Source organism: Haematobia irritans, chromosome 3 (assembly GCF_050003625.1).
Source record: "Haematobia irritans isolate KBUSLIRL chromosome 3, ASM5000362v1, whole genome shotgun sequence".
NCBI classification, from domain to species: domain Eukaryota; kingdom Metazoa; phylum Arthropoda; class Insecta; order Diptera; family Muscidae; genus Haematobia; species Haematobia irritans.
In genome coordinates this window covers 154,207,894-154,235,718 of record NC_134399.1, presented here as the reverse complement: position 1 = coordinate 154,235,718, position 27,825 = coordinate 154,207,894, and the positions used below count along the sequence as shown (strand labels likewise).

At 36.1% G+C, this 27,825-nt stretch overlaps 1 protein-coding gene across 2 annotated transcripts; it reads right to left on the bottom strand.

Annotated features, from left to right (window-relative positions):
* Positions 1–27,490, bottom strand: LOC142228076 (uncharacterized). Of its 2 annotated transcripts, none has more exons than XM_075298381.1 (2): positions 27,216–27,490; positions 1–475 (listed from the first exon to the last, which is right to left on the bottom strand). In XM_075298381.1, the coding sequence occupies exons 1-2, from the start codon at positions 27,468–27,470 to the stop codon at positions 410–412; spliced, it is 321 nt and encodes a 106-aa protein (XP_075154496.1). In that variant the 5' UTR covers positions 27,471–27,490; the 3' UTR covers positions 1–409. The 2 variants fall into 2 exon arrangements, with proteins under 2 accessions (XP_075154496.1, XP_075154497.1); XM_075298382.1 differs by lacking the exon at positions 27,216–27,490 and adding an exon at positions 11,545–11,850.
* Positions 27,491–27,825: the final 335 nt, after the last annotated feature.

Here is a 27,825-nt window from a genome sequence, read left to right as displayed (position 1 = left end):
TATTGGTTATTTATATGGAATATTTATTACAGACGAAGAAACAATTAACAAGTTAAGTACCATGCATTTCTATTGGTACAGGCTCGTGACTCGGGAAAACATGGAAAATCATATTTCGCCGCCAACGGTATCATCAGTATGTAAACATAATCTTTAAGTATAAAAACTTAGATTTGTACATTTTAAAATACATAAAATATGAAAAATACATAAACTCTGTATGTTATTTCTTCATGTTAGCCTGGTACTGAAACAGGCGATTAACGCCCAAATGCATGATCTCTTAATTTACAATAAATTATTTATTTATTTTTTTTTGGCTTTTTATGAGAGACAGTAAAAAAATAAAGAAACATTTCGGACCAGCCACGCGGATCGTGCCCAGCTAGTTCTAAATAATTATTTAGGGTTATTCTAATCCAATCCATGATTTTAGTTTACCCCACAACGTTTTCTCGCCATTTACCACTTTGCTCTGAAATGAAAAATGTTTGTGGTTTTAATTAATAAATCTGATATGATTTACAAAAATATTAACTACACAGAAAAAATTTTACGAAAATATTTCCAATTAAAAAGTTGATTGAAATTTAAAGCTTAATCAATTAAAAAATTAACTGATACGGTTAAGATAAGAGTCAGTTAAGACAAGTATATACGGCCGTAAGTTCGGCCAGGCCGAATCTTAAGTACCCTCCACCATGGATTGCGTAGAGACTTCTACGAAACACTGTCATCCACAATCGAATTACTTGGGTTGTGGTATCTTAAAACTTCTTAACATCGTTTTCTAAATTATGAGTTAGTCCATACGTGGTATATATTAGACAAAAAAGGTATGTATACGTACGTCTACAAATAATTACTAATCGATATAGACTTTTGCACGGTACGTAGAGAGCCAGAATTGAAATATGGGGGTCGCTTATATGTGGGCTACATACAATTATGAACTTGATATGGACCAATTTTTGTGTGATTGGGGATCGATTTATCTGAGGGCTATATATAACTTTAGATCGATATGCACCTAGTTAGGCATGATTGTTAACGGCCATATACTAGCACAATGTACCAAATTTCAACTGACTCGGATGAAATTTGCTCCTCCAAGAGGCTCCAAAACCAAATCTCGGGATCGGTTTATATGGGGGCTATATATGATTATGGACTGATATGTACCACTTTTGGCATGGTTGTTAAATATCATACACGATCACCACGTACCAAATTTCAAACAGATCGGATGAATTTTGCTTCTCGAAATGGCACGGAGGTCATATCTGGGGATCGGTTTATATGGGTGCTATATATAATTATGGACTGATATGAACCAATTCCTGCATGGTTGTTGGATACCATATACTAACATCTCGTACCAAATTTCAACCGAATCGGATGAATTTTGCTCTTTCAAGGGGCTCCGGAGGTCAAATCTGGGGATTGGTTTATATGGGGGCTATATATAATTATGGACCAATTTCGACCAATTTTTACATGGCCATTACACCCTCAAAAAAATCGCTTCTCTAACATATGTTCCAAACATATTTTGCAGGAAGCACATATATTATTGGATACTGCCGAAACATTAATATGTTTGTTTTATGTGAGCATGTTATATGTTTGGAAGCATTTTGAGTCCAAAAATAGTATATGCTTGGAAGAATTCCCCAAAGAAGATTGTGTTCATTCCCTCACATAATTTTCACTTCCATGAAATTTTTGAGTTCTTCGCATCTTTTTCTGTAATAAAAATATGCTGTTTTTTTCAAATGTCTATTCTCTTGGTTCCGAATGTCTATTCTCTTTATTCCGAATACTCATTCTACTATTCAAATTAAATAATATTTAGACTTAAGCATACCAAATTTTTTGCCTTATTATAAAACAGTTTTCCGAAACAACATACAAGCGGTTTCACAGAAATTGCTCTCATTTCATTCTCTCGCTGTGTTATGTTGATATCTTTTTATTCAACCCTCCCGGTTTCCATCTCTATTTCTTTCTCTATACTAACTCTCTCTCTCTCTCTGTCGCTCTCTGAATAAAGTATCACAACATATATATGTTTACTCGAAATTTGTAAATTTATATATGTTTACATTCACACATATTATTTGTATGAAACATTCATGCCCCAAACATAATATATTCTAACATATTAACATATGTGTCCCAAACATTTTGTGTTAGTTTAGGAACATTACATGTTTGCACTTAAATATATTGTGTTTAAAAATTGTGCCCGAAACACATTTTGTTTATATCGGAACATATGAAAAACATATTTTTCTAACAGTGTAGAGACCATATACTTACACCATGTACCAAATTTCAGCCGGATCGGATGAAAGTTGCTTCTCTTAGAGGCTCCGCAAGCCAAAACGGGGGATCGGTTTATATGGGGGCTATATACAATTATTGACCGATGTGGACCAATTTTTGCATACACTGTTAGAAAAATATGTTTTTCATATGTTCCGATATAAACAAAATGTGTTTCGGGTACAATTTTTAAACAGAATATATTCAAGTGCAAACATGTAATGTTCCTAAACTAACACTAAATGTTTGGGACACATATGTTAATATGTTAGAATATATTATGTTTGGGGCATGAATGTTCCATAAAATTAATATGTGTGAATGTAAACATATATAAATTTACAAATTTCGAGTAAACATATGTATGTTGTTATATTTTATTCAGAGATGGACAGAGAGAGAGAGTATAGAGAAAGAAATAGTGATGGAAACCGGGAGGGTTGACGAAAGATATCAACATAACACAGCGAGAGAATCAAAAGAGACCAATTTCTGTGAAACCGCTTGTATGTTGTTTCGGAAAACTGTTTTATGATAAAGCCAAAAATTTGATATGCTTAAGTCTAAATATTATTTAATTTGAATATTAGAATGAGTATTCGGAGTAAAGAGAATAGGCATTCGGAACCAAGCATGTGTTTTCGCCTTAAGAGCAACATTTTATGTATGTGTGGACATGTGTTTTGTTTATCATTTTGGCATTATGGGCACAATTTTTTTCTTTGTTCGTTAAAAGAAATCGGAACGTACGAGGAGTAGTTCAAAATAACATTCAGTGGTTAGGGTATATGTTATTCAGGCAAAGGAAATTAAAAACAAGTATATACGGCCGTAAGTTCGGCCAGGCCGAAGCTTATGTACCCTCCATCATGGATTGCGTAGAAACTTCTTCTAAACACTGCCATCCACAATCGAATTACTTAAGTTGCGGTAACGCTTGCCGATGGCAAGGTATCTTAAAACCTCCTAACACCATCTCCTAAATTGTATGTAAGTCCATACGTATATATTAAATCACAAAAGATCGATCCAATACGTATATAATTCAGTTTGACAAAGTAGACATAAAATTTTGACAAAATTTTCTACAGAAATAAAATTTTAACAAAATTTTCTATAGAAATAAAATTTTCACAAAATTTTCTATAGAAATAAAAATTTTGACAAAATATTCTATAGAAAGAAAATTTTGACAAAAATTTCTACAGAAATAAAATTTTAACAAAATTTTCTATAGAAATAAACTTTTGACAAAATTTTCTATAGAAATAAAATCTTGGTAGATTATTTGTGGCTCGAGTGGCAACCATGATTATGAACCGAATAAAATTTGAACAAAATTTTCTCTAGAAATAAAATTTTTACAAAATTTTCTATAGAAATAAAATTTTGACAAAATTTCCTATAGAAATAAAATTTTGGTAGATTATTATGATGATTATGAACCGACATGGACCAATTTTTGTGTGATTGGACCAATTTTGGTATGGTTGTTAGCGACCATATACTAACACCACGTTCCTAATTTGAACCGGATTGGATGAATTTTGCTCCTCCAAGGGGCTCCGGAGGTCAAACCTGGAGAACGTTTTATATGGTGGCTATATATAATTATGGACCGATATGGACCAATTCGGGCACGGTTGTTAAAGATCATATACTAACACCATGTTCCAAATTACAACCGGCTTGGATGAAAGTTGTTTCTCTTGGAGACTTCGCAAGCCAAATCGGGGGATCGGTTTATATGGGGGCTATATATAATTATGAACCGACGTGGACCAATTTTTGCATGGTTGTTAGAGACCATATACCAACATCATGTACCAAATTTCAGCCGGATCGGATGAAATTTGCTTCTCTTTGAGGCTTCGCAAGCCAAATCTGGTGATAGGTTTATTTGGGGGTTATATATAATTATGGACCGATGGGGACCAATTTTGCATGATTGTTAGAGACTATATACCAACACCATGTACCAAATTTCAGCCGGATCGGATGAAATTTGCTTCTCTTTTAGGCTCTGCCAGCCAAATCTGGGGATCGGTTTATATGGGGGCTATATATAATTATGGACCGATGTGGACCAATTTTTGCATGGTTGTTAGAGACCATAACTAACACCATGTACCAAATTTCAGCAGGATCGGATGAAATTTGCTTCTCTTTTAGGCTCCGCAAGCCAAATCTGGGGATCGGTTTATATGGGGGCTATATATAATTATGGACCGATGTGGACCAATTTTTGCATGGTTGTTAGAGACCATATACCAACACCATATACCAAATTTCAGCCGGATCGGATGAAATATGCTTCTGTTAGAGGCTCCACAAGCGAAATCTGAAGGTCCCTTTATATGGGGGCTATACGTAAAAGTGGACCGATATGGCCCATTTTCAATACCATCCGACCTACATCGATAACAACTACTTGTGCCAAGTTTCAAGTCGATTTCGTTCGGAAGTTAGCGTGATTTCAACAGACGGACGGACGGACATCCTTAGATCGACTCAGAATTTCACCACGACCCAGAATATATATACTTTATGGGGTCTTAGAGCAATATTTCGATGTGTTACAAACGGAATGACAAAGTTAATATACCCCCACCCTATGATGGAGGGTATAAAAATGGTGGAAAATATACAAAAATTACAAAGGGATCTTCACAAAAATAACGAATGGGCAGTATACTCTTTTTATAGTTGGGACTGTAAAATGAAAAAGGGAGGAAATAGTGAAAAATTAAACTGTAAAATGTATAAAAACAAAGTTTAGTTCCCCTTTATTAATAAGTAGTCCAAGAGGACTTGGTGGACATCTTCAAATATATAAGCGGGCATTAAGTTCGGGTTTTGCAGCTAAATCAATTGAAAAAGTTTATTTTCTTTAAAATGAATTATTAAAGAAAAGTAAAAGGGTCATTTTAGAGCGATAATGCCAACTTAATACCGGCCTTAAAGGTAAAAATGGAATTAAGTACAAAACACGATAAGTTTTAAATGCATTTAAAATGGTGTTAAATGCTAGTAAAAACTGTTCACGCCTAAATAAATTTATCTGTATATTATAAAATTATTTATGTATGTTTATACTTGACTCCGCGTTCTTCTTTTGTTAGAGTTTCTTCAACATTATTTGTATTACAGAAAAAGGTGCCAAGAACTAAAAAATTTCGTGGAAGCGAAAATTATGTGAGAGAATGAGCACAATCTTCTTTGGGGAAAATTCTTCCAATTTTCCCCAAAGAATTTTGGGCTCAAAATGCTTCCAAACATATAGTATTTTCACATAAAACAAACATATTAATGTTTCGGCAGTATCCAATAATATATGTGCTTCCTGCAAAATATGTTTGGAACATATGTTAGAGAAGCGATTTTTTTTGAGGGTGTAGTTGTTAGAGACCATGTACTGACACCATGTACCAAATTTCAGCCGGATCGGACGAAACTTTCTTCTCTTAGAGGCTCCGCAAGCCAAATCTGGGGATCGGTTTATATGGGGGCTATATATAATTATGGACCAATTTCGATCAATTTCTGCATGGCCATTAGAGACCATATACTTACACCATGTACCAAATTTCAGCCGGATCGGATGAAAGTTGCTTCTCTTAGAGGTTCCGCAAGCCAAATCTGGGGATCGGTTTATATGGGGGCTATATAAAATTATGGACCGATGTGGACCAATTTTTGCATGGTTGTTAGAGACCATATGCTAACACTATGTACCAAATTTCAGCCGGATCGGATGAAATTTGCTTCTCTTAGAGGCTCCGAAAGCAAAATCGGGGGATCGGTTTATATGGGGGCTATATATAATTATGGACCGATGTGGACCAATTTTTGCATGGTTGTTAGAGGTCATATAACAACACCATGTACCAAATTTCAGCCGGATCGGACGAAATTTGCTTCTCTTAGAGGGTCTGCAAGTCAAATTTGGGGGTCCGTTTATATGGGGGCTATACGTAAAAGTGGGCCATTTGCAATACCATCCGACCTATATCAATAAAAACTACTTGTGCCAAGTTTCAAGTCAATAGCTTGTTTCGTTCGGAAGTTAGCGTAATTTCAACAGACGGACGGACGAACGGACGGACGGACGGACGGACGGACGGATATGCTCAGATCGACTCAGAATATATATACTTTATGGGGTCTTAGAGCAATATTTCGATGTGTTACAAACGGAATGACAAAGTTAATATAACCCCATCCTATGGTGGAGGGTATAAAAATGATTGAACATTTTTTACGATTTCCATTAAAATATTCATTGTCCTAATTAACAATTTACTTAAATGAAAGATATTTCCAATTTCAAATTGAAAATTTAGTTTGATTATACATTCTAAATTAATTAATTTAATTATTCGTACAATAAATTATAAAAAATAATAAAAAATTAAAAAAATAATTGGTAACTTGGTCGCAAAGTCAATTAAATTTTTAATTGATTAGTGATAATCGTTGCATCATTCGTTGTTAATTCGGTTTTGTTTTCTGTTAAAGATAATAACAGGTTGGCTGATAAGTCCCCGGTGTAACAAAGAAAAACTCATTTTTTTTTTGTCAAAATTCGTTTTTATTATTCAACATAGTTCCCTTCAAGAGCGATACAACGATTATAACGACCTTCCAATTTTTTGATACCATTTTGGTAGTACTCCTTCGGTTTTGCCTCAAAATAGGCCTCAGTTTCGGCGATCACTTCTTCATTGCAGCCAAATTTTTTTCCTGCGAACATCCTTTTGAGGTCTGAGAACAAAAAAAAGTCGCTAGGGGCCAGATCTGGAGAATACGGTGGGTGGGGAAGCAATTCGAAGCCCAATTCATGAATTTGTGCCATCGTTCTCAATGACTTGTGGCACGGTGCGTTGTCTTGGTGTAACAACACTTTTTTCTTCTTCATATGGGGCCGTTTTTCTGCGATTTCGAACTTCTAACGCTCCAATAACGCCTTATAATAGTCACTGTTGATGGCTTTTCCCTTCTCAAGATAATCGATAAAAATTATTCCATGTGCATCCCAAAAAACAGAGGCCATTACTTTGCCAGCGGACTTTTGAATCTTTCCATGCTTCGGAGACGGTTCACCGGTCGCTGTCCACTCAGCCGACTGTCGATTGGAGTCAGGAGTGTAGTGATGGAGACATTGTCACATATCGACGGAAAAACTCGGGTGTATTACGAGTTAACTGCTGCAAACACCGCTCAGAATCATGAACACGTTGTTGTTTTTGGTCAAATGTGAGCTCGCGCGGCACCCATTTTGCACAGAGCTTTCGCATATCCAAATATTGATGAATGATACGACCAACGCATTCCTTCGATATCTTTAAGGCATCTGCTATCTCGATCAACTTTATTTTACGGTCATTTAAAATCATTTTGTTGATTTTTTGATGTTTTCGTCGGTAACCACCTCTTTCGGGCGTCCACTGCGTTCACCGTCCTCCGTGCTCGTTTCACCACGCTTGAATTTTGCATACCAATGAATTATTGTTGATTTCCCTGGGGCACAGTCCGGAAACTCATTATCAAGCCAAGTTTTTGCTTCCACCGTATTTTTCCCCTTCAGAAAACAGTATTTTATCAAAACACGAAATTCCTTTTTTCCATTTTTTTCACAATAACAAAAGTTGTTTCACAAAAGACGCTCTATCTCACAAACTAATTGATTTACAGACGTCAAAATTTGAAACGAATCATTTGAAGGTTGGTACTATATAAAAATAATATGCATATAACACTAGCGACGCCATCTATGTGTCAGACCGGGGACTTATCAGCTAACCTGTTAAATGAGGCAAGCTGGCAATTTACAACATGTTTTTAAGAAATTTTAATCGAGAAATCAAAACAAATGTAGATTTATAATATATAAATATTCAACAATTAACATTGGAAGCATGAAATTCGATATACAACTTTCAAGCTATAAATAACTCGGCAAGTGGTTATATTCAAAAGCTCCAATATATTCAATTCGTTGCTTGGTTAACTCCAATCTGCATCTCACGACCCTAAGGTCAGATTGATTCCTGGTCTGAAAAGCCGTCTGATTTCGATTAAACGGAATCGTGTGAAATCCTATTGAATGAAGTATCTTAAACATGTACGAGTATAGCAATAGTTTATATTTATATAGCATTTTTATCGGTAAAATAATGCCACTTGCTACGCTCGAATATGAAAGTTGAGTTGAAAATCCAATAGGCAAATTAAATACAGCTTTCACGGCTCGGTATTGCATTATTTGCAAACTCTTAAGTGTTGTCGAATTTTTGTAACCATATACGAGCATCAAATAATCAAGAAGACTTTGAATAGGAGAACGATAAATACACATTTTTGTATTTGTGTCCAAAACATACCTCATCTTGTTCAAGATCCCAATTATCGGTGCAATTTTCCTTTTGAAATCAGAAATGTGAGAATCCCTTGTCAAATTACTTTGAAAGGTTATCCCTAGGTATTTAACCGTGTTGACCTCCTCAATCCTGACCCCATTAAAAATCACACTAAATGTAGTTCTTATCCGATTTGAGAGTGGCTTAAATAGAATTAGTTTTGTTTTACTACTAATTACTGATTAGAGATGCATCACATTCAATTGACAGTTTCAATGTCTTTTCATCCCTATATGGATAAAATAAGGACACATCATCTGCATATATAAAAAGTTGACCAGATAATCCTAAATTTGACAAATCATTTAAATAAAGCAAAAATAACAATGGTCCCAAACAACTTCCCTGTGGTATACCACATTCAATTCTCGACATAAAGGGTGATACGGTCAAAATTTGGTCAATATAAACTTGACGTGTTTCTTTCAATTTTGCATTTAAAAACCCTGAACACCCCTCATTTTGAAATTGTGTTTGTGTGTGTAGAATGTTGCTCCTATTTTGATTTTGGAATTCACTCTTCAGTTGTCAAAATGCCGTCCAAGCAAGAAGAGCAGCGTATCAAAATTTTGCTCGCGCATCGCGAAAATCCGAGCTACTCGCACGCAAAGCTGGCAAAATCGCTAAAAGTTGCCAAATCAACCGTTACAAATGTTATTAAAGTGTTTGGGGAACGTTTTTCGACAACCAGGAAGTCTGGATCGGGGAGCCGGACTATCGAACTTACAAGGTAGTGACTCCAAATCGCGATGATAAACAAAATACGACGGCCAAAGCGCGATCCCGGAGGCTGTACACGACGATGGTGACGAAGTTTGACTGCGTGGTAATGGACGACGAAACCTACGTCAAAGCCGACTATAAGCAGCTTTCGGGACAGGAGTTTTATACGGCAAAAGGAAGGGGAAAGGTAGCAGATATTTTCAAGCACATAAAACTGTCAAAGTTCGCAAAGAAATATCTGGTTTGGCAAGCCATCTGTATCTGTGGCTTGAAAAACAGCATTTTCATAGCTTCCGGGACTGTCAACCAAGAAATTTACGTGAAAGAGTGTTTGAATAAACGTCTGCTGCCTTTCCTGAAGAAACATGGTTGTTCCGTACTGTTTTGGCCGGATTTGGCATCTTGCCATTACGGTAAAAAGGCCATGGAGTGGTACGCCGCCAACAACGTGCAGGTGTTTCCCAAGGACAAGAACCCTCCCAACACGCCAGAGCTCCGCCCAATTGAGAAATACTGGGCTATTGTCAAGCGGAACCTAAAGAAGACCAAAAAAACTGCTAAGGACGAGCAGCAGTTCAAGGCAAATTGGCTTTCTGCGGCGAAGAAGGTGGACAAGATGGCTGTACAAAATCTGATGGCAGGTGTCAAGCGTGAGGCCCAGCAATTCGAATTTGGAAAAGCGAAAGCCTAACTGAATATTTTTCCTGAATTTTATATTAATTGAACTTGAAAAAGAAATTTAATTTGATTTTTTAAATAAACGATTTCACCGATTTACACGCGTTTTCCCTTGACCAAATTTTGACCGTATCACCCTTTACAACTTTCCGCCTTTAACACCTGGACATACCGCATACGTTGGGACAAAAAATTTTCAAGAAGTAGCAATTCATTACCGCATATACCATAATATACTAGTTTTTCTAATAATATCCAGTGCTTTAGAAAAATCCAAGAACAGCCTTCCTACACCAACCATTGCACAATCCAATCCCACACATATAAAATTTACAACATTTACTACAGCATCCTCCGTACCACATCCCTTCTTAAATCCATACTGTAATTTGTACATAAGATTGGTGGAATCTAAAAAATTTACTAATTTCCCATATATAATTTTCTCTAGAATTTTTATCAACAATCGGCAGAATAGATACTGGTCTATACTGCTCAACTGATGATGCATCGATACTCCTTGGGATTGGTACAATCCTATGTTACTTATCTTAAAACCCTCAGGGTAAATCGCAGTTTTAAATATTTTGTTTATGATGGTTACTAATGAAGCAACAATGTTGTCACTACATTCCTTCTCAACAATCGCAGGAATCTTGTCATAGCCTGAAGAGGATGAGCGTCTAAGCATATATATAGCATCAAAATTATCAGTATCCACGACAAAATCAAAACTAAATCTAAATTTCATTTCACGCAAAGTGTTAAGATTATTCTAGTTATCATTTGGATTCACGATAATATTCCGTCTCATCTCATAAACAGAGGTAGAAAAATACGTATTCAGTATATCTGCCTTCTCCTGATCACTGTTAATAACAATCCCATCAGTCGTAGACAATTTTATCTCTTGCGTAGCACAATGTCCAACATTTCTTTGGATCACCACCAGTCCCGACTACACAATCATGATAATAACTTCTTCTGTATTGTCTCGAAGCAGTCCTAAAAATTCTTCTTAAAATTAACAAAACAGCGTTAAACTTCTCTGATTTATTTCTTTTCCTGAGTAATTTCTGCTTTTAAAGTATTAAATTCTGCAAGTTCGTATTTATCCATGGTCTTAGTTCGAACTGCATATGTTTCGTATACATTGTCTCTTTCGTTGCACTCTGAACCACCGTACCTAAAATATTGACTAATTTATTTTCGCCCTTATTCGGATTTAGTAATTCAAAATCTACGCTTAAAAAGTCTCTGAATTTATTCATATCACAGTAACTTGTACATTTTTCAATGTAGCCCTTAGGTCTGAAATCACACTCAATCTCAATCACACAACCGAGTCAACAACCACCTTATCCTGTACATTACTAAACACATGATCGACACTTACCCCCTCGTAGGGTTTAGCTGTTTTACGCCCGGCATCTAGCCTAATAGGATTTCTTTGCACACAGGTTCCATCATGTCTTAGCTTACGACAATTGCGTATAATGGTATGTGGAGAATGTCTCTTTAGTCGCTTCAACAATTGTGGTGACTGCACATTATCTTCTGCCGAGGTGTCACATTGACTTCCAATGATACATAGGCAAATTAATAGAATAAAAATGACACTCACTTTAAACATTATGTATTTCATAAAAGGAACTAGTGATACAATCGAAGTTAAAATTCAAACTGAATAAAAATTATGTATAGTCACTAATGATAAGAAGATTGAATATAACATAGATGAGTGGATCATCATTTGAAAATAGTCACGGACCCATATTAATTTTTATACCCACCACCACAGGATGGGGGGTATATTAACTTTGTCATTCCGTTTGTAACACATCGAAATATTGCTCTAAGACCCCATAAAGTACATATATTTTGGGTCGTGGTGAAATTCTGAGTCGATCTGAGTATGTCCGTCCGTCCGTCCGTCCGTCCGTCTGTTGAAATCACGCTTCCGAAACTTCCGAACGAAACAAACTATCGACTTGAAACTTAGCACAAGTAAATAGTTATTATTGATGTAGGTCGGGTGGTATTGCAAATGGGCCATATCGGACCACTTTTACGTATAGCCCCCATATAAACCGACGCTGCGATTTGGTTTGCTTAGCCTCTTGGAGGAGCAAAATTTACCCGACCCGGTTGAAATTTGGTACATGATGTTAGTATATGGTCTCTAATAACTACGCAAAAATTGATCCATATCGGTCCATAGTTATATGTAGCCCCCATATAAACCGATCCCCAGATTTGGCTTGCGGAGCCTCTAAGAGAAGCAAATTTAACCCGATCCGGCTGAAATTTGGTACATGGTGTTAGTATATGATCTCTAACAACCACGCAAAAATTGGTCCACATCGGTCTATAGTTATATGTAGCCCCCATATAAACCGATCCCCCGATTTGACTTTCGGAGCCTCTAAAAGAAGCAAATTTCATCCGATCCGGTTGAAATTTGGTACATGGTGTTAGTACATGGTCTCTAACAACCACGCAAAAATCGGTCTACATCGCTCCATAATTATATACAGCCCCCATATAAACCGATCCCCAGAGTTGACCTCCGAAGCCTCATGGATGAGCAAAATTCATCCGATTCGGTTGAAATTTGGTACGTGGTGTTAGTATATGGTTTCTAATAACCACGCAAAAATTGGTCCATATCGGTCCATAATTATATATAGCCCCCATATAAACCGATCCCCAGATTTGAACTCCGGAGCCTCTTAGAGGAGCAAAATTCATCCGATCCGGTTGAAATTTGGTATGTGGTGTTAGTATATGGTCTCTAACAACCATGCAAAAAATTGTCCATATCGGTCCATAATTATATATAGCCCCCATATAAACCGATCCCCATATTTGAACTCCGGAGCCTCTAAGAGAAGCAAATTTCATCCGATCCGGCTGAAATTTGGTACATGGTGTTAGTATATGGTCTCTAACAACCGTGCAAAAATCGGTCCACATCGGTCCATAATTGTATACAGCCCCCATATAAACCGATCCCCAGATTTGACCTCCGAAGCCTCATGGATGAGCAAAGTTCATCCGATTCGGTTGAAATTTGGTACGTGGTGTTGGTATATGGTCTCTAACAACCACGCAAAAATCGGTCCACAACGGCCCATAATTATATATAGCCACCATATAAACCGATCCCCAGATTTGACCTCCGAAGCCTCATGGATGAGCAAATTCATCCGATTCGGTTGAAATTTGGTACGTGGTGTTAGTATATGGTCTCTAACAACCATGCAGGAATTGGTCCATATCGGTCCATAATTATATGTAGCCCCCATATAAACTGATCCCAAGATTTGACCTCCGGAGACCCTTGGAAGAGCACAATTCACCCGATCCGGTTGAAATTTGGTACGTGGTGTTAGTATATGGTCTCCAACAACCATGCGATACTTGGTCCATAGCGGTCTTAATTATATATAACCCCCATTTAAACCGATCCCCAGATTTGACCTCCGGAGCTCTTGGAGGAGCAAAATTCACACGATCCGTTTGAAATTTGGTTCGTGGTATTAGTATATGGTCTCCAACAACCATGCGAAACTTGGTTCATAGCGGTCTTAATTATATATAACCCCCATTTAAACCGATCCCAAGATTTGACCTCCGAAGCTCTTGGAGGAGCAAAATTGATCCGATCCGGTTGAAATTAGGTATGTGTTGGCGCTAACAACCATGCCAAAAATGGTCGATATCGGTCTTTAGAAAATTTTGCCAAAATTTTATTACTATAGAAAATTTTGCCAAAATTTTACTACTAGAGAAAATTTTGGTCAAAATATTATTACTATACAAAATTTTTTCAAAATTTTATTTCTATAGAAATTTTTTCAAAATTTTATTTCTATAGAAAATTTTGTCAAAATTTTACTACTATACAAAATGTTGTCAAGATTTTATTTCTATAGAAAATGTTGTAAAAATTTTATTACTATAGAAAATTTTGGTCAAAATATTATTAATATAGAAAATTTTGGTCAAAATATTATTACTATACAAAATTTTTTCAAAATTTTATTTCTATAGAAATTTTTTCAAAATTTTATTTCTATAGAAAATTTTGTCAAAATTTTACTACTATACAAAATGTTGTCAAGATTTTATTTCTATAGAAAATTTTGTCAAGCTGAGTTATGTACGTATTTAATCGCCCTTTTTTGTTTAATATATACCCCGTAAGGACTAACTTACAATTGAGAAGACGGTGTTAAGAAGTTTTAAAATACCTTGCCATCGGCAAGTGTTACCGCAACCCAAGTAATTTGATTGTGGATTACAGTCTTTAGTACCAGTTTCTATGCAATCCATGGTGGAGGGTACATAAGATTCGGCTTAGCCGAACTTACGCCGGTATATACTTGTTTTTATTATTTATAAAGATAAAGACTAACCGCAGAATAGTCATAAATGTCAGGAAAAGTAAAAATGACTATAGGCATGATTCACAGAAGATTTGAAAGAGTAAAGAAATTTATTGCATAGTTCTTTTGGGATATTGTCTTTATATTCGGTTTATATGAGGCCTATATGTACCCAGCAAAAACTGGGTATATATACCAATTATACACATGTTTCATCACTGACTATTTCGAATTTCCATAGCTTTTAGTATAGCTCTGGCGGGACGTTTATGTCATTCTCCCAGCCAGGGCTGTGGAGTCGAGCCAATCTTGGTCGACTCCAACTCCAGCATTTTTAATCCAAATTTTAGTAAATCGAATGAATGTGGAAGCTTCTATGCGCACAAGAATAGGTTTATGTAAGCCTATATCAAAATCTGGACCGACAGGATTCATATTTTGCAAGGGATCCTAAATTGTGGCAAATTTCAGATTGCCAAAAAATTGTAGATTTTTTGGAAGTTTCACCGCAATTACAGTCATTGATCGATTGAAGAACTCAATGCATTCAAATTTTCTTAAATATATGTCTAGTTAGAAAAATATAGTTTAGTGTTTTAAAAATTTAGGTTTGGCGGGAGTCGAGCAAAATTTTTACGACTCCAGCAAAACACCGACTCCACAGCTCTGCTCTCAGCCATACCATATGCTTGAAAATAATGACAATCCATCACGGGACGATTTCAGTTATCATACATCAGATTTATTTATGGACATGAAACCTCACAGACTACCACTTACAAATGGACTATTTTTAAAACATGCCTAAATTCAGTTATACCGAGGGGAAAATCTAAATTATAGGCTCTAAATAAACTAAGTGTGCAATAAACAGAAAAATATCGCAAAGAATCACATAGGTTACACAAATAAAACAAAGCGAAAATAATGGAATTCAGACAAAACTTGGCAACTTATTCAAAACAAGTATATACGGCCGTAAGTTCGGCCAGGCCGAAGCTTATGTACCCTCCACCATGAATTGCGTAGAAACTTCTACTGAAGACTGTCATCCACAATCGAATTACTTGGGTTGCGGAAGCACTTGCCGATGGTAAGGTATCTTAAAACTTCCTAACACCGTCTTCTAAATTGCAAGGTAGTCCATATGTGTTGACAAAATTTTCTATTGAAATAAAATTTTAATAAAATTTTCTATAGAAATAAAATTTTGACAAAACTTTCTATAGAATTACAGTTTTGAAAAATTTTCTATAGAATTACAGTTTTGAAAAATTTTCTATAGAAATAAAGTTTTGACAAAATTTTCTATAGAAATAAAATTTTGACAAAATTTTATTTCTATAGAAAAAAAAAATCAATATTTTTGGTAGGCACATTTTTTGGTCGATCAAACTTATTATACCCTGACCACTATGTGGTTTAGGGTATAAAAAGTATATGGACGGGTTGGCCGAATCTTCAATTTGGATCACCATAGCTTTCTAGTTTTGGGTTACTTGAAAAGAGCATAGAATTTAAAGTGAATCAGATTATTGTTTTATAAAACGCATGTTTGTTTGAAATTAAATAACTGCGATATAAACGAACATATCTCCGTATGGCTCGGACACAACACTAGATTTTTAATGTTAGACAAACTAGATAAAAACAAGTATATACGACCGTAAGTTCGGCCGAATCTTATGTACCCTCCACCATGTATTGCGTAGACAGTTCTTCGACTGTGTTATTCACAAACGAATCATTAGCTCAAGTCACCATCAACAGGACATGTTAATCTCCTTTTAATGGGAATCGCAGCACTCTCGCTGGTCTTCAGCCCTGCCGACCATGCTTTTAATTTGCCATTGTGTCGCACTATTTTCACAAAAGAAATCGAAGCTATTTCCAACAGCTGCCCGTTGTTTTACAAAAGAACCTTGGGCTAACTAAGTGCGAATATTTTACAGGAAAAGAAAACTACAGTCGAAGCTCTGTTTAACGAATACCCCATTTAGCGAAAATCCAATTTAACGAACGACCAAATTTTTAACATTGAGTATTCTAAATAACGAACGGTTGAACAAAATTTACGTCCGATTTAACGAAAATGCTTCTAATCTTAAGAAAATAAACAACCAACAATAAGCAATTTTGACGACTGTGAGAATGTTTTAAGTCCTTCGGAAACGTCCACAAAATACGGCATTCCCAAGATGTTTAGATCGAATCAGCTCCGCTACGGGAAATCGATCCGGCACAGGACTACTGTGTGAATGGACCAGAACCAGAAGGGAACGGCCACTGTAACACAGTTTGCCATTGACGAGGTAAATTTACACTGCAAGATACAGCTTGAACTCATTTCGAAGAAGATGACCTGAATTTAGTAGGACTATACATTTTCTGGGGCAAAGTGTTAGGATCCATTTTTTAGCCCAATTCCAATCGCATCAGAAAGGAAAAACTTTATGAATGTGTTGATCTAACATAATAAAATTTTAAAATCAGGAGAGTATAGAAATCAATAAATAATATGAAATTTTAAAAATTTGCCACAAACTGGAGTACTGTTACTAGTCCTGTGACAGGTCCGTCAGAGACAGTATGCACCAAGTTTCCTTTGGATCGCTATTTGGATACTAAGTAAGGAGCTACTCAGTCTATTGTGATACCACAGGTGGTGAACTACGCGATTCTATATTTAGCTCAATGACATGGAACCTCGTGACAGGTCCGTCAGAGACAGTATGCACCAAGTTTCCTTTGGATCGCTATTTGGATACTAAGTAAGGAGCTACTCAGTCTATTGTGATACCACAGGTGGTGAACTACGCGATTCTATATTTAGCTCAATGACATGGAACCTCGTTCTCTTAGCAGAAGAGAAACTATGAAATACACAGGAATGTCAGTATCATTACTGAGAGGGATAAACTACCGTTGAAAACCTTTTTTAGTGCTCGATCGAAACGGGAATCTAGCGTTGAGAGTACATATATGCCGAACAGGAATCAGTGAAAAATGGTGTATGTAGGACGTGTTAGGATGTTACTATGAACTCTAGATATGCTTGGCCTAGCTTGAAACCGGGCACACATCAAGGCGAATATTGACATGGGTGTATATAGCCCCTTATGAGACAGTGAAACTTGCATCGTATTTTCAACCTATCCTAGACATATCAAATTCAACAGTTTATTTTTTGAGTGCCTCTGTAGTACTTTAATTTTGCCAAATACTTATGCATTGATTTTCAATAAAAGTTAACATTTTAAATTCCCGTTCGATTTAACGAATTTTTCTAAATAACGAAAGGGCCTGACAATATATCGTTCGTACAATCGAGCTTCGACTGTATATAATAATTGCTACAAATTGGACCAACGGTACCAGGCATGTGATGGGTCCGTCAGCGGCACATTGCTCCAATTTCCCATAGAATAAAATCTAAGAATCGGTTTATATGAAGGCTATATATAATTAAAGAACGATATGGAACAATTTTTGCATTGTACTTAGAGGTCATTGACATCACGTACCAAGCTTCAAGTGGAGTGGATAAAATTTACATGGGATCGGTTTAAATGGGGCCAACATATACCCAGCAAAAAAAAAAAGGTTCGAAAAAGTTGTTTGGATCCCTAATTTGTGATCCGGAAGTAGTGCAAACTTGGATCATCTCCAATGAATTTTACATGGGCTTGTCATAGGGCGGAAGTACTCCATTTTTGGATGCTTTGTATTGCTTTAGACGTTATGCTTTTGAGGTTCATTTGGATGAAGAAATTTAAAAAAAAAACTTCAAATTTCACTTATTATTATTTATATCAGTATTTTTTGTTATACATTTATTTCCTTATTATCTAATTTTTACAAATTAAAAAACTAATTTTACAATTATTAATCGAGCTTTATGGACAGATTTAGATTAAGGAACATGATTAATAGAGTCATTGAAAAGAAAACGCCAGATACAAATCTATACACGCCTGGACTGCACATGTTTCGATTCGGGCGAATGAATCTTTCCACAGCCTATAGTATAGATCAGGCTGGGAAAGATAACTCAATTTTGGGCTCTTTATGCTAACTCCTTATGGAGAAAACATTTGGGAATTTTCTTCTTACAAATTGAATCATTTTTTCTCCAACTATACATCACCTTTCCATATAACTACAAGTCCCTTAATCTTATTTTTATTTCGTATTGTTACACAGTAATGCAACAACACGAAATTTATTTTTAGAAAGCTAAATTGTTTGAATTAACCTAAGTGGTGAACAATCGAACAATGCTTTTTATACCCTCCATCATAGGATGGGGGTATATTAACTTTGTCATTCCGTTTGTAACACATCGAAATATTGCTCTAAGACCCCATAAAGTATATACATATATTCTGGGTCGTGGTGAAATTCTGAGTCGATCTAAGCATGTCCGTCCGTCCGTCCGTCTGTTGAAATCACGCTAACTTCCGAACGAAACAAGCTATCGACTCGAAACTTGGCACAAGTTGTTGCTATCGATGTAGGTCGGATGGTATTGAAAATGGGCCATATCGGTCCACTCTGACGTATAGCCCCCATATAAAGGAACCCTCAGATTTGGCTTGTGGAGCCTCTAACAGAAGCATATTTCATCCGATCCGGCTGAAATTTGGTACATGGTGTTGGTATATGGTCTCTAACAACCATGCAACAATTGGTCCACATCGGTCCATAATTATATATAGCCCCCATATAAACCGATCCCCAGACTTGGCGTGCGGAGCCTCAAAGAGAAGAAAATTTCATCTGATCCGGCTGAAATTTGGTACATGATGTTGGTATATGGTCTCTAACAACCATGCAAAAATTGGTCCATATCGGTCCATAATTATATATGGCGCCCATATAAATCGATCCCCAGATTTGGCTTGTGGAGCCTCTAAAAGAAGCATATTTCATACGATCCGGCTGAAATTTGGTACATGGTGTTGGTATATGGTCTCTAACTATCACGCAAAAATTGGTCCATATCGGTCCTTAATTATATATAGCCCCCATATAAATCGATCTCCAGATTTAGCTTTCGAAGCCTCAAAGAGAAGCAAATTTCATCCGATCCGGCTGAAATTTGGTACATGATGTTGGTATATGGTCTTTAACAACCATGCAAAAATTGGTACACATCGGTCCATAATTATATATAGACCCCATATAAACCGATCTCCAGATTTAGCTTGCGAAGCCTCAAAGAGGAGCAAATTGCATCCGATGCGGCTGAAATTTGGTACATGGTATTGGTATATGGTCTCTGACAACCGTGCAGAAATTGGTCCACGTCGGTCCATAATTGTATATGGCGCCCATATAAACCGATCCCCAGATTTGGGTTGCGGAGCCTCAAAGAGAAGCAAATTTCATCTGATCCGCCTGAAATTTGGTACATGATATTGGTATATGGTCTCTAACAACCATGCAAAAATTGGTCCACATCGGTTCATAATTATATATAGCCCCCATATAAACCGATCCCCAGATTTGGCTTGCGAAGTCTCCAAGAGAAGCAAATTTCATCCAATCCGGTTGTAATTTGGAACATGGTGTTAGTATATGATCTTTAACAACCGTGCCAGAATTGGTCCATATCGGTCCATAATTATATATAGCCCCATATAAAACATTCTCCAGATTTGACCTCCGGAGCCTCTTGGAGGTGCAAAATTCATCCGATCCGGTTCAAATTAGGCACGTGGTGTTAGTATATGGTCGCTAACAACCATACCAAAATTGGTCCAATCACACAAAAATTGTTCCATATCGGTTCATAATCATGGTTGCCACTAGAGCCAAAAATAATCTACCAAAATTTTATTTCTATAGAAAATTTTGTCAAAATTTTATTTCTATAGAACACTAGCGTAACCCGGCCCGCTTCGCTGCGCCTTCCGAAGCGTATTTGGAGGAACATTTGGCGTTAACTTTGTCAACTATATCCTTCGTGCTGAAAACAAATTCGAAAAGATTTGAATTCTTTTAAACAAATCGGACTACTTGATTTTTCGTTTATAGGTACAAATACGGCGGGAGAGGGTGTACCCTTTCCTCCAATTTTTTTTAATAATGTTCTGTATTCAAGTAGTTGGACAATCTTCTATATTTCTTGTGAATTTTAAGTGTGGTTTGTCAAGGAAAGGTATCCTTTTCCTGAAAATCTGAAAATTAAATCTGAAAATTAAGCGCTATATTATCCAATAAATCGGAAAAAGCAAACGTAGTAAAAAATTTTACCACATTAACATTTGCTAAAATGTTGGAAAATGATGTACCCTCTACGTTGGCTACCAATTTCATGTAAATTTAAGTTCTTTACTAAAAAGAAGTCTGGCAGAAGCCTGTTCAAAAATCATAAAATTATGTACCGAGTTCCCATTTATGGACAACCCTCTACTTTCAATTTAAGAAAAAAAAACGGACAAAAGGGCACCCTCTCCCCACCTTCGCACCACTCCGACCTGATATCGGACTATCACGTACCCTATATTAATTTCGCAACTATAAATTCTATCGAAGTAAATCGACAAAGTTTATTTCAATTTTCCCCTTCCCCAACCAGATATCGAAAAATCATATACCAATTTAAAAATCATGTATAAATTTAATCACCTCCTCCCACGTTCCCTGTAAATTTCAAGTAGATCGGCGATGTTTAAATGTTGTTCTATTGTTTTAAAGGGACGTCACTTTCCCCGATACAATATCGACAAACACCGTAGTGAATAGCACCCCTAACCTTCCCTGAAAATTCTTAAAACTTTCCTTCAAGTGTGGGGCAGGGAAGGTTGCCTCTTCGTTCATAACCTTCCCCCACTGCTTTTGTAAATTTCAAGAAAACTTAATATTTTTTTTTGCAGTTTTAGAGGAGGACCTCCTTCCCGACCAAATATCGAAAAGTGATGTAGCGTATCTTTTGTAAACGTCCCAGAAAATGTCAAACAAATTATAAGCCTCTCTTCCGTCCAAATATCACAAAATCAGGTATCAACTATTAATATCGTAACCTCTCCCCAGTCCTCAAGTAACTCGGTAAAGTTTAATTGTTTCTCTGTATGTACTTAAGAGAAGCGGATGTCTCCCTATGCCCTTTTATTTTTATTAAAAAGTCAGGAACCTGATATAAATTTCATAACCCGTTTTTTCCGTAAAATTTCAGTCGGGGGAGTTTAGTTTTGTTTGTAATTTAAAAAAAAAAATCGGCAAAGGGGAGGTCCCCCTCCCCGACCAAATACCGAAAAATAATGTAGCGGATTTTTGTCTAGATGCCAACCCCAACATTCAATGAAAATTTCAAGCAAATCGCATAATTTTGTTCCAAGTTTCAAAAAGTAGGGCAAGGGGGAGGTCCCCCTCCCCAAGCACATATGAAATCATCAGGTACCCCATATTAATTCCATAACCTCACCACATGTTTTCTGTAAATCTCAGATAATTTAGAGAATTTTAGTTTTTTTCACTGTACTTTAAAAAAGTCGAACAAAGGCGAGGCCCCCCTCCGCCGCCAAATATCGAAATAAAAAGTAACGGATCTTTGTCTAGATGCCAACCCCAATCTTCAATGAAAATTTCAAGCAAATCGGTCAACTTTGGTCTAATTTTCAAAAAGTCGGACAAAGGGGAGGTTCCTCTCCGCGACCATATGTCAAAAAATGAGGTACCCTATTTTCAGCACATGAGTGCCCCCCACGATCTGTGAAAGTTTCAAGTAAATCGGTTCAGCCGTTTTCGCGCCAACCCGGAACATACAAATAAACAAACAAACAAATAAACAAACATAATTTGAATTTTATATATATATATATAGATTTTGTCACAATTTTATTTCTATAGAAAATTTTGTTAAAATTTTATTCGGTTCATAATAAAATTTTCATCATTGTCAAAATTTTATTTCTATAGAAAATTTTGTCAAAATTTTATTTCTATAGAAAATTTTGTCAAAATTTTATTTCTATAGAAAATTTTGTTCAAATTTTATTCGGTTCATAATCATGGTTGCCACTCTAGCCAAAAATAATCTACAAAGATTTTATTTCTATAGAAAATTTAGTCAAAAGTTTATTTCTATAGAAAATTTTGTTAAAATTTTATTTCTGTAGAAATTTATGTCAAAATTTTTATTTCTATAGAAAATTTGTGAAAATTTTATTTCTATAGAAAATTTTATTAATATTTTATTTCTCTAGAAAATTTTGTCAAAATTTTATGTCTACTTTGTCAAACTGAATTATATACGTATTGGATCGATCTTTTTTGATTTAATATATACCACGTATGGACTTACATACAATTTAGAAGATGTTGTTAGGAGGTTTTAAGATACCTTGCCATCGGCAAGCGTTACCGCAACTTAAGTAATTCGATTGTGGATGGCAGTGTTTAGATGAAGTTTCTACGCAATCCATGATGGAGGGTACATAAGCTTCGGCCTGGTCGAACTTACGGCCGTATATACTTGTTGTTTCTACAGTCAACAACAACAACATGTGACAACTTACAGAAACTGGTTTCAAGGAGACAACAACAATTCTAACGCGTACATTAGTAGTGTTTTTCCTAGTTTTACGACGGGCTCTTCGTTGCTTATTATATTTCATGTTAGCCTGATACCGAAAACAGGCAATTAACGTCTAAATGCAATTTCTCCATAAGGAGTGTGGGGCAAGGAGAAAGTTCACTCCACGTCCAAATACCCAAACAATAGGTACACCACATTGATTTCATAATCTTCCCCCCACGGCCTTTATAAATTTCAGGAAAATTTCAGAATTTTAGTTTTTTCAGTTTTCGATGAGGTCCCTCTCCACGACAAAATATCGAAAAATGATGTAGCGTATCTTGTGTAAACGTCCCAGAAAATTACAAGCAAATTATAAGCCCAATTTAAAAAAAAAAACAGGATAAGGGTCGGACACTCCTCCCGCCCAAATATCACAAAATCAGGTATCCAATATTAATTTCATAACCTCTCACCTTTGTAAATTTCAAGTAAATTGGAAAAGTTTAATTGTTTCTCTGTATGTACTTAAGAAGAAGCGGATGTCTTCATATTCTCTTTTATTTTTCCCCGACAAAATATTAACAAATCAGGAACAAAATTGAATTAATTAATTAAATAACCTCACCCAGTTTTTCCGTAAAATTTCAATCCGAGGACTTTAGTTTTGTTTTCACTGTACCTTAAAAAATTCGAATAAAGGGGAGGTCCCCTTCCCCGGCCAAATATCGAAAAATAAAGTAGCCGTTATTTGTCTAGACGCCCCCTTCTCTGAAAATTTCAAGCAAATCGGATAATTTTGTTCCAAGTTTCAAAAAGTAGGACAAGAAGGAGTTCCTCCTCCTTTCCCCGTCCATATATGAATACATCAGGTACACCATATTAATTTCAAAACCTCACCGCATGTTCTCTGTAAATCTCAGGTAATTTAGAGAATTTTAGTTTTCTTCACTGTACATTACAAAAAAAGTCGGAAAAAGGGGAGGTCCCCCTCCGCAACCTGGTGTCAAAAAATGAGGTACCCTATTTTCATCACATGAGCTCCCCCTATGATCTCTGAAAGTTTCAAGACTTTCAGAACCAAAAGTTTCTTTTTGGTACCGAAAGTCATGCAAAATTGGCGCAGAAGCGATGAATTTAACATGGGCTTGTCATAGGACAGATGTCCAGTATTTCAACAGTCGTTGCATTGAATTTGCATCACTTCTTAAGGTGTGATCCGATTCAGATTTTTGGATGTAAATTAGAAAAGTTTGTGATATTTTGCTAAATAAATAGTTTTTATGATTTTTAATGTCTGAAACATTTGAACTCAAATATTTTCCAAATTCCCGATTTTTATACCCTGCGCCGCACTGTGGAACAGGGTATTCTAAGTTAGTGCATATGTTTGCAACACCCAGAAGGAGACGAGATAGACACACGGTGTCTTTGGCAAAAATGTTCAGGGTAGGCTCCAGAGTCGATATAGCCATGTCCGTCTGTCCGTGAACACATTTTTGTAATCAAAGTCTAGGTCGCAGTTTTTGTCCAATCGACTTCAAATTTGGCACAAGTATGTGTTTTGGCTCAGAATAGAATCCTATTGATTTTAGAAGAAATCGGTTCAAATTTAGATATAGCTCTTATATATATATTCCGCCCGATATGGGCTTATATGGCCCCAGAAGCCAGAGTTTTACCATAATTTGCTTAAATTGCCAAATTTTGCTGAAATCTGTTCAGATTTAGATATAGCTCCCATATATATCTTTCGCCCGATATGGACTAATACGGTCCCAGAAGCCAGAGTTTTACCCCAATTTGGTTGAAATTTTACACTATGAGTACAATTAGTAGTGTAGTCAAGTGTGCCAAATTTGGTTGAAATCGGTTCAGATTTAGATATATCTCCCATATATAGCTTTCGCCCGATTTACACTCATATGACCACAGAGGCCAATTTTTAACTCCGATTTAGTTGAAATTTTGCACAGGGAGTAGAATTGGCCAAATGCCAAATTTTATTGAAATCGGTTCAGATTTAGATATAGCTCCCATATATTCTGATTTCGACAAAAATGGTAAAATACCAACATTTTCCTTTTAGTTAGTCCATACGTGGTATATATTAGACAAAAAAGTTTTGCACGGTACGTAGAGAGCCAGAATTGAAATATGGGGGTCGCTTATATGGGGGCTATATACAATTATGAACTTGATATGGACCAATTTTTGTGTGATTGGGGATCGATTTATCTGAGGGCCATATATAACTATAGACCGATATGGACCTATTTAGGCATGGTTGTTAACGACCATATTCTAGCACAATGTACCAAATTTCAACTCACTCGGATGAAATTTGCTCCTCCAAGAGGCTACAAAACCAAATCTCGGGATCGGTTTATATGGGGGCTATATGTGATTATGGACTGATATGGACCACTTTTGGTATGGTTGTTAAATATCATATACTACCACCACGTACCAAATTTCAAGCAGATCGGATGAATTTTGCTTCTCCAAACGGCACCGGAGGTCAAATCTGGGGATCGGTTTATATGTGAGCTATATATACTTATGGATTGATGGGAACCAATTCATGCATGTTTGTTGGATACCATATACTAACATCACGTACAAAATTTCAACCGAATGGGAAGAATTTTGCTCTTCCAAGGGGCTCTGGAGATCAAATCTGGGGATCGGTTTATATGGGGGCTATATATAATAATGGACCGATATGTACCAATTTTTGCATGGGAGTTTGAGGCCATATATTAACACCACGTACCAAATTTCAACTGAATCTGATTAATTTTGGTCTTCCAAGAGGCTCCGGAGGTGAAATCTGGTGATCGGTTTATATGGGGGCTATATATAATTATGGACCGATGTGGACCAATTTTTGCATGGTTGTTAGAGACCATATACTTACACCATGTACCAAATTTCAGCCGGATCGGATGAAATTTGCTTCTCTTAGGGGCCTCGCAAGCCAAATCGTTGGATCGGTTTATATGGGGGCTATATATAATTATGGACCTATATGGACCAATTTTTGCATGGTTCTTAGAGACCATGTACTTACACCATGTACCAAATTTCAGGCGGATCGGATGAAATTTGCTTCTCTTAGAGGCCTCGCAAGCCAAATTTGGGGGTCCGTTTATATGGGGTCTATATATAATTATGGACCGATGTGGACCAATTTTTGCATGGTTGTTAGAGACCAGATACTAACACCACGTACCAAATTTCAGCCGGATCGGATGAAATTTGCTTCTCTTAGAGGCCTCGCAAGCCAAATTTGGGGGTCCGTTTATATGGGGGCTATTCGTAAAAGTGGACCGATATGGCCCATTTGCAAGACCGTCCGACCTACATCAATAACAACTACTTGTGCCAAGTTTCAAGTCGATAGCTTGTTTAGTTCGGAAGTTAGCGTGATTTTAACAGACGGACGGACGGACGGACATGCTCAGATCGATTCAGAATTTCACCACGACCCAGAATATATATACTTTATGGGGTCTTAGAGCAATATTTCGATGTGTTACAAACGGAATGACAAAGTTAATATACCCCCCATCCTATGGTGGAGGGTATAAAAATCCTTCGGACAGAATCCGTCCAGAAATTTGGATGAAGTATTTCTAAAAATTATTTTTCTCATTAGGAAAATTTCATCCATACTTTCTTTTCTATCAAGCTTTACCTGTGATTTTATTATTCCCAGTCACTACTGATAGTTGCTTAATAAACTTCAATTGACCTGTGGTCTCGACTTGTCTCAAAAAAATTAATTTAAAAATTACCTGAAATATATTTCTTAAACTTCACGTTTTGTCTTCGATGCGTTCGCTTCAGAATGTGAAAAAAGGTAGTTTATTGAAATTAAACGAAGCAAGAAACCTATCAAGAGTGTAACTAGAAGCAGAGGCGTATGTTTAACTGTCAATTTAATTGACAGTTAAATATTCCATCGATAATTTAAGCTATCGATTATGCTTTCAATCTAATCAAAAGGTTGAAATAAATGATGCCAAAACTAAACCAAAACAAAGTTATTTCCATATGCCAATTTACGAAAGCCTAAATATTTTTTCGCAATTTTCAATGAAAAAAATATTATGAGGGTAACATCAAAAAAGTTCATTACAAAATACTTACCCCTTGGTGAGATGTAGCTACTAAGTTTTGCTTAGTACTTTTATCTAAATATTTGGATTTTGGTATACATGTTCCATCATGTTTTTGCATGCCACAATTGGGTATTTTGCGATGGGGAGTATATCTCTTCAGTCGCTTTAACAATTCTGGTGACTCCACATTATCTTCTGCCAAGGTGTTACATTGACTTCTAATAATGTATAGGCAAATTAATATAATAAAAATTACACTCAATTTAAACATTATGAACTTCATAAAAGGAACTAGTGATACAATGGAAGTTAAAATTCAAACTGAATAAAATTTATGTAAATGTATTTATAATAACAAACTACATACAGATGCGTAGACAATAATTTAAAACTTGTGGCGGACCTATACTATTTTTTTTTTATTGATAAACCTAAAGGTTAACCGCTGAATAGTCATAAATTCCAGTAAAAGTAAAATGGCTGAATGCATGATTCACTGCAGATTTGAAAAAGTATAAAAATTTATTTTATAATCTGTGTGAGGGGAATGATCCATATTTAGCTTGTATGAGATATAAATTTACCTAGCAAAATATTATGGGGCCAATATATAAATATGAAACGATATAGACCAATTT

Bases quoted from the DNA above. Each gene is read 5' to 3' on its own strand.
- LOC142228076 (XM_075298381.1), bottom strand. From the start codon at position 27,470: ATGAAGTTCATAATGTTTAAATTGAGTGTAATTTTTATTATATTAATT. The intron at 476-27,215 runs GTAAGTATTTTG...TTTTCATTTCAG, and splicing joins TAGCTACATCTCACCAAGGG to AGCAAAGTGGTAAATGGCGA.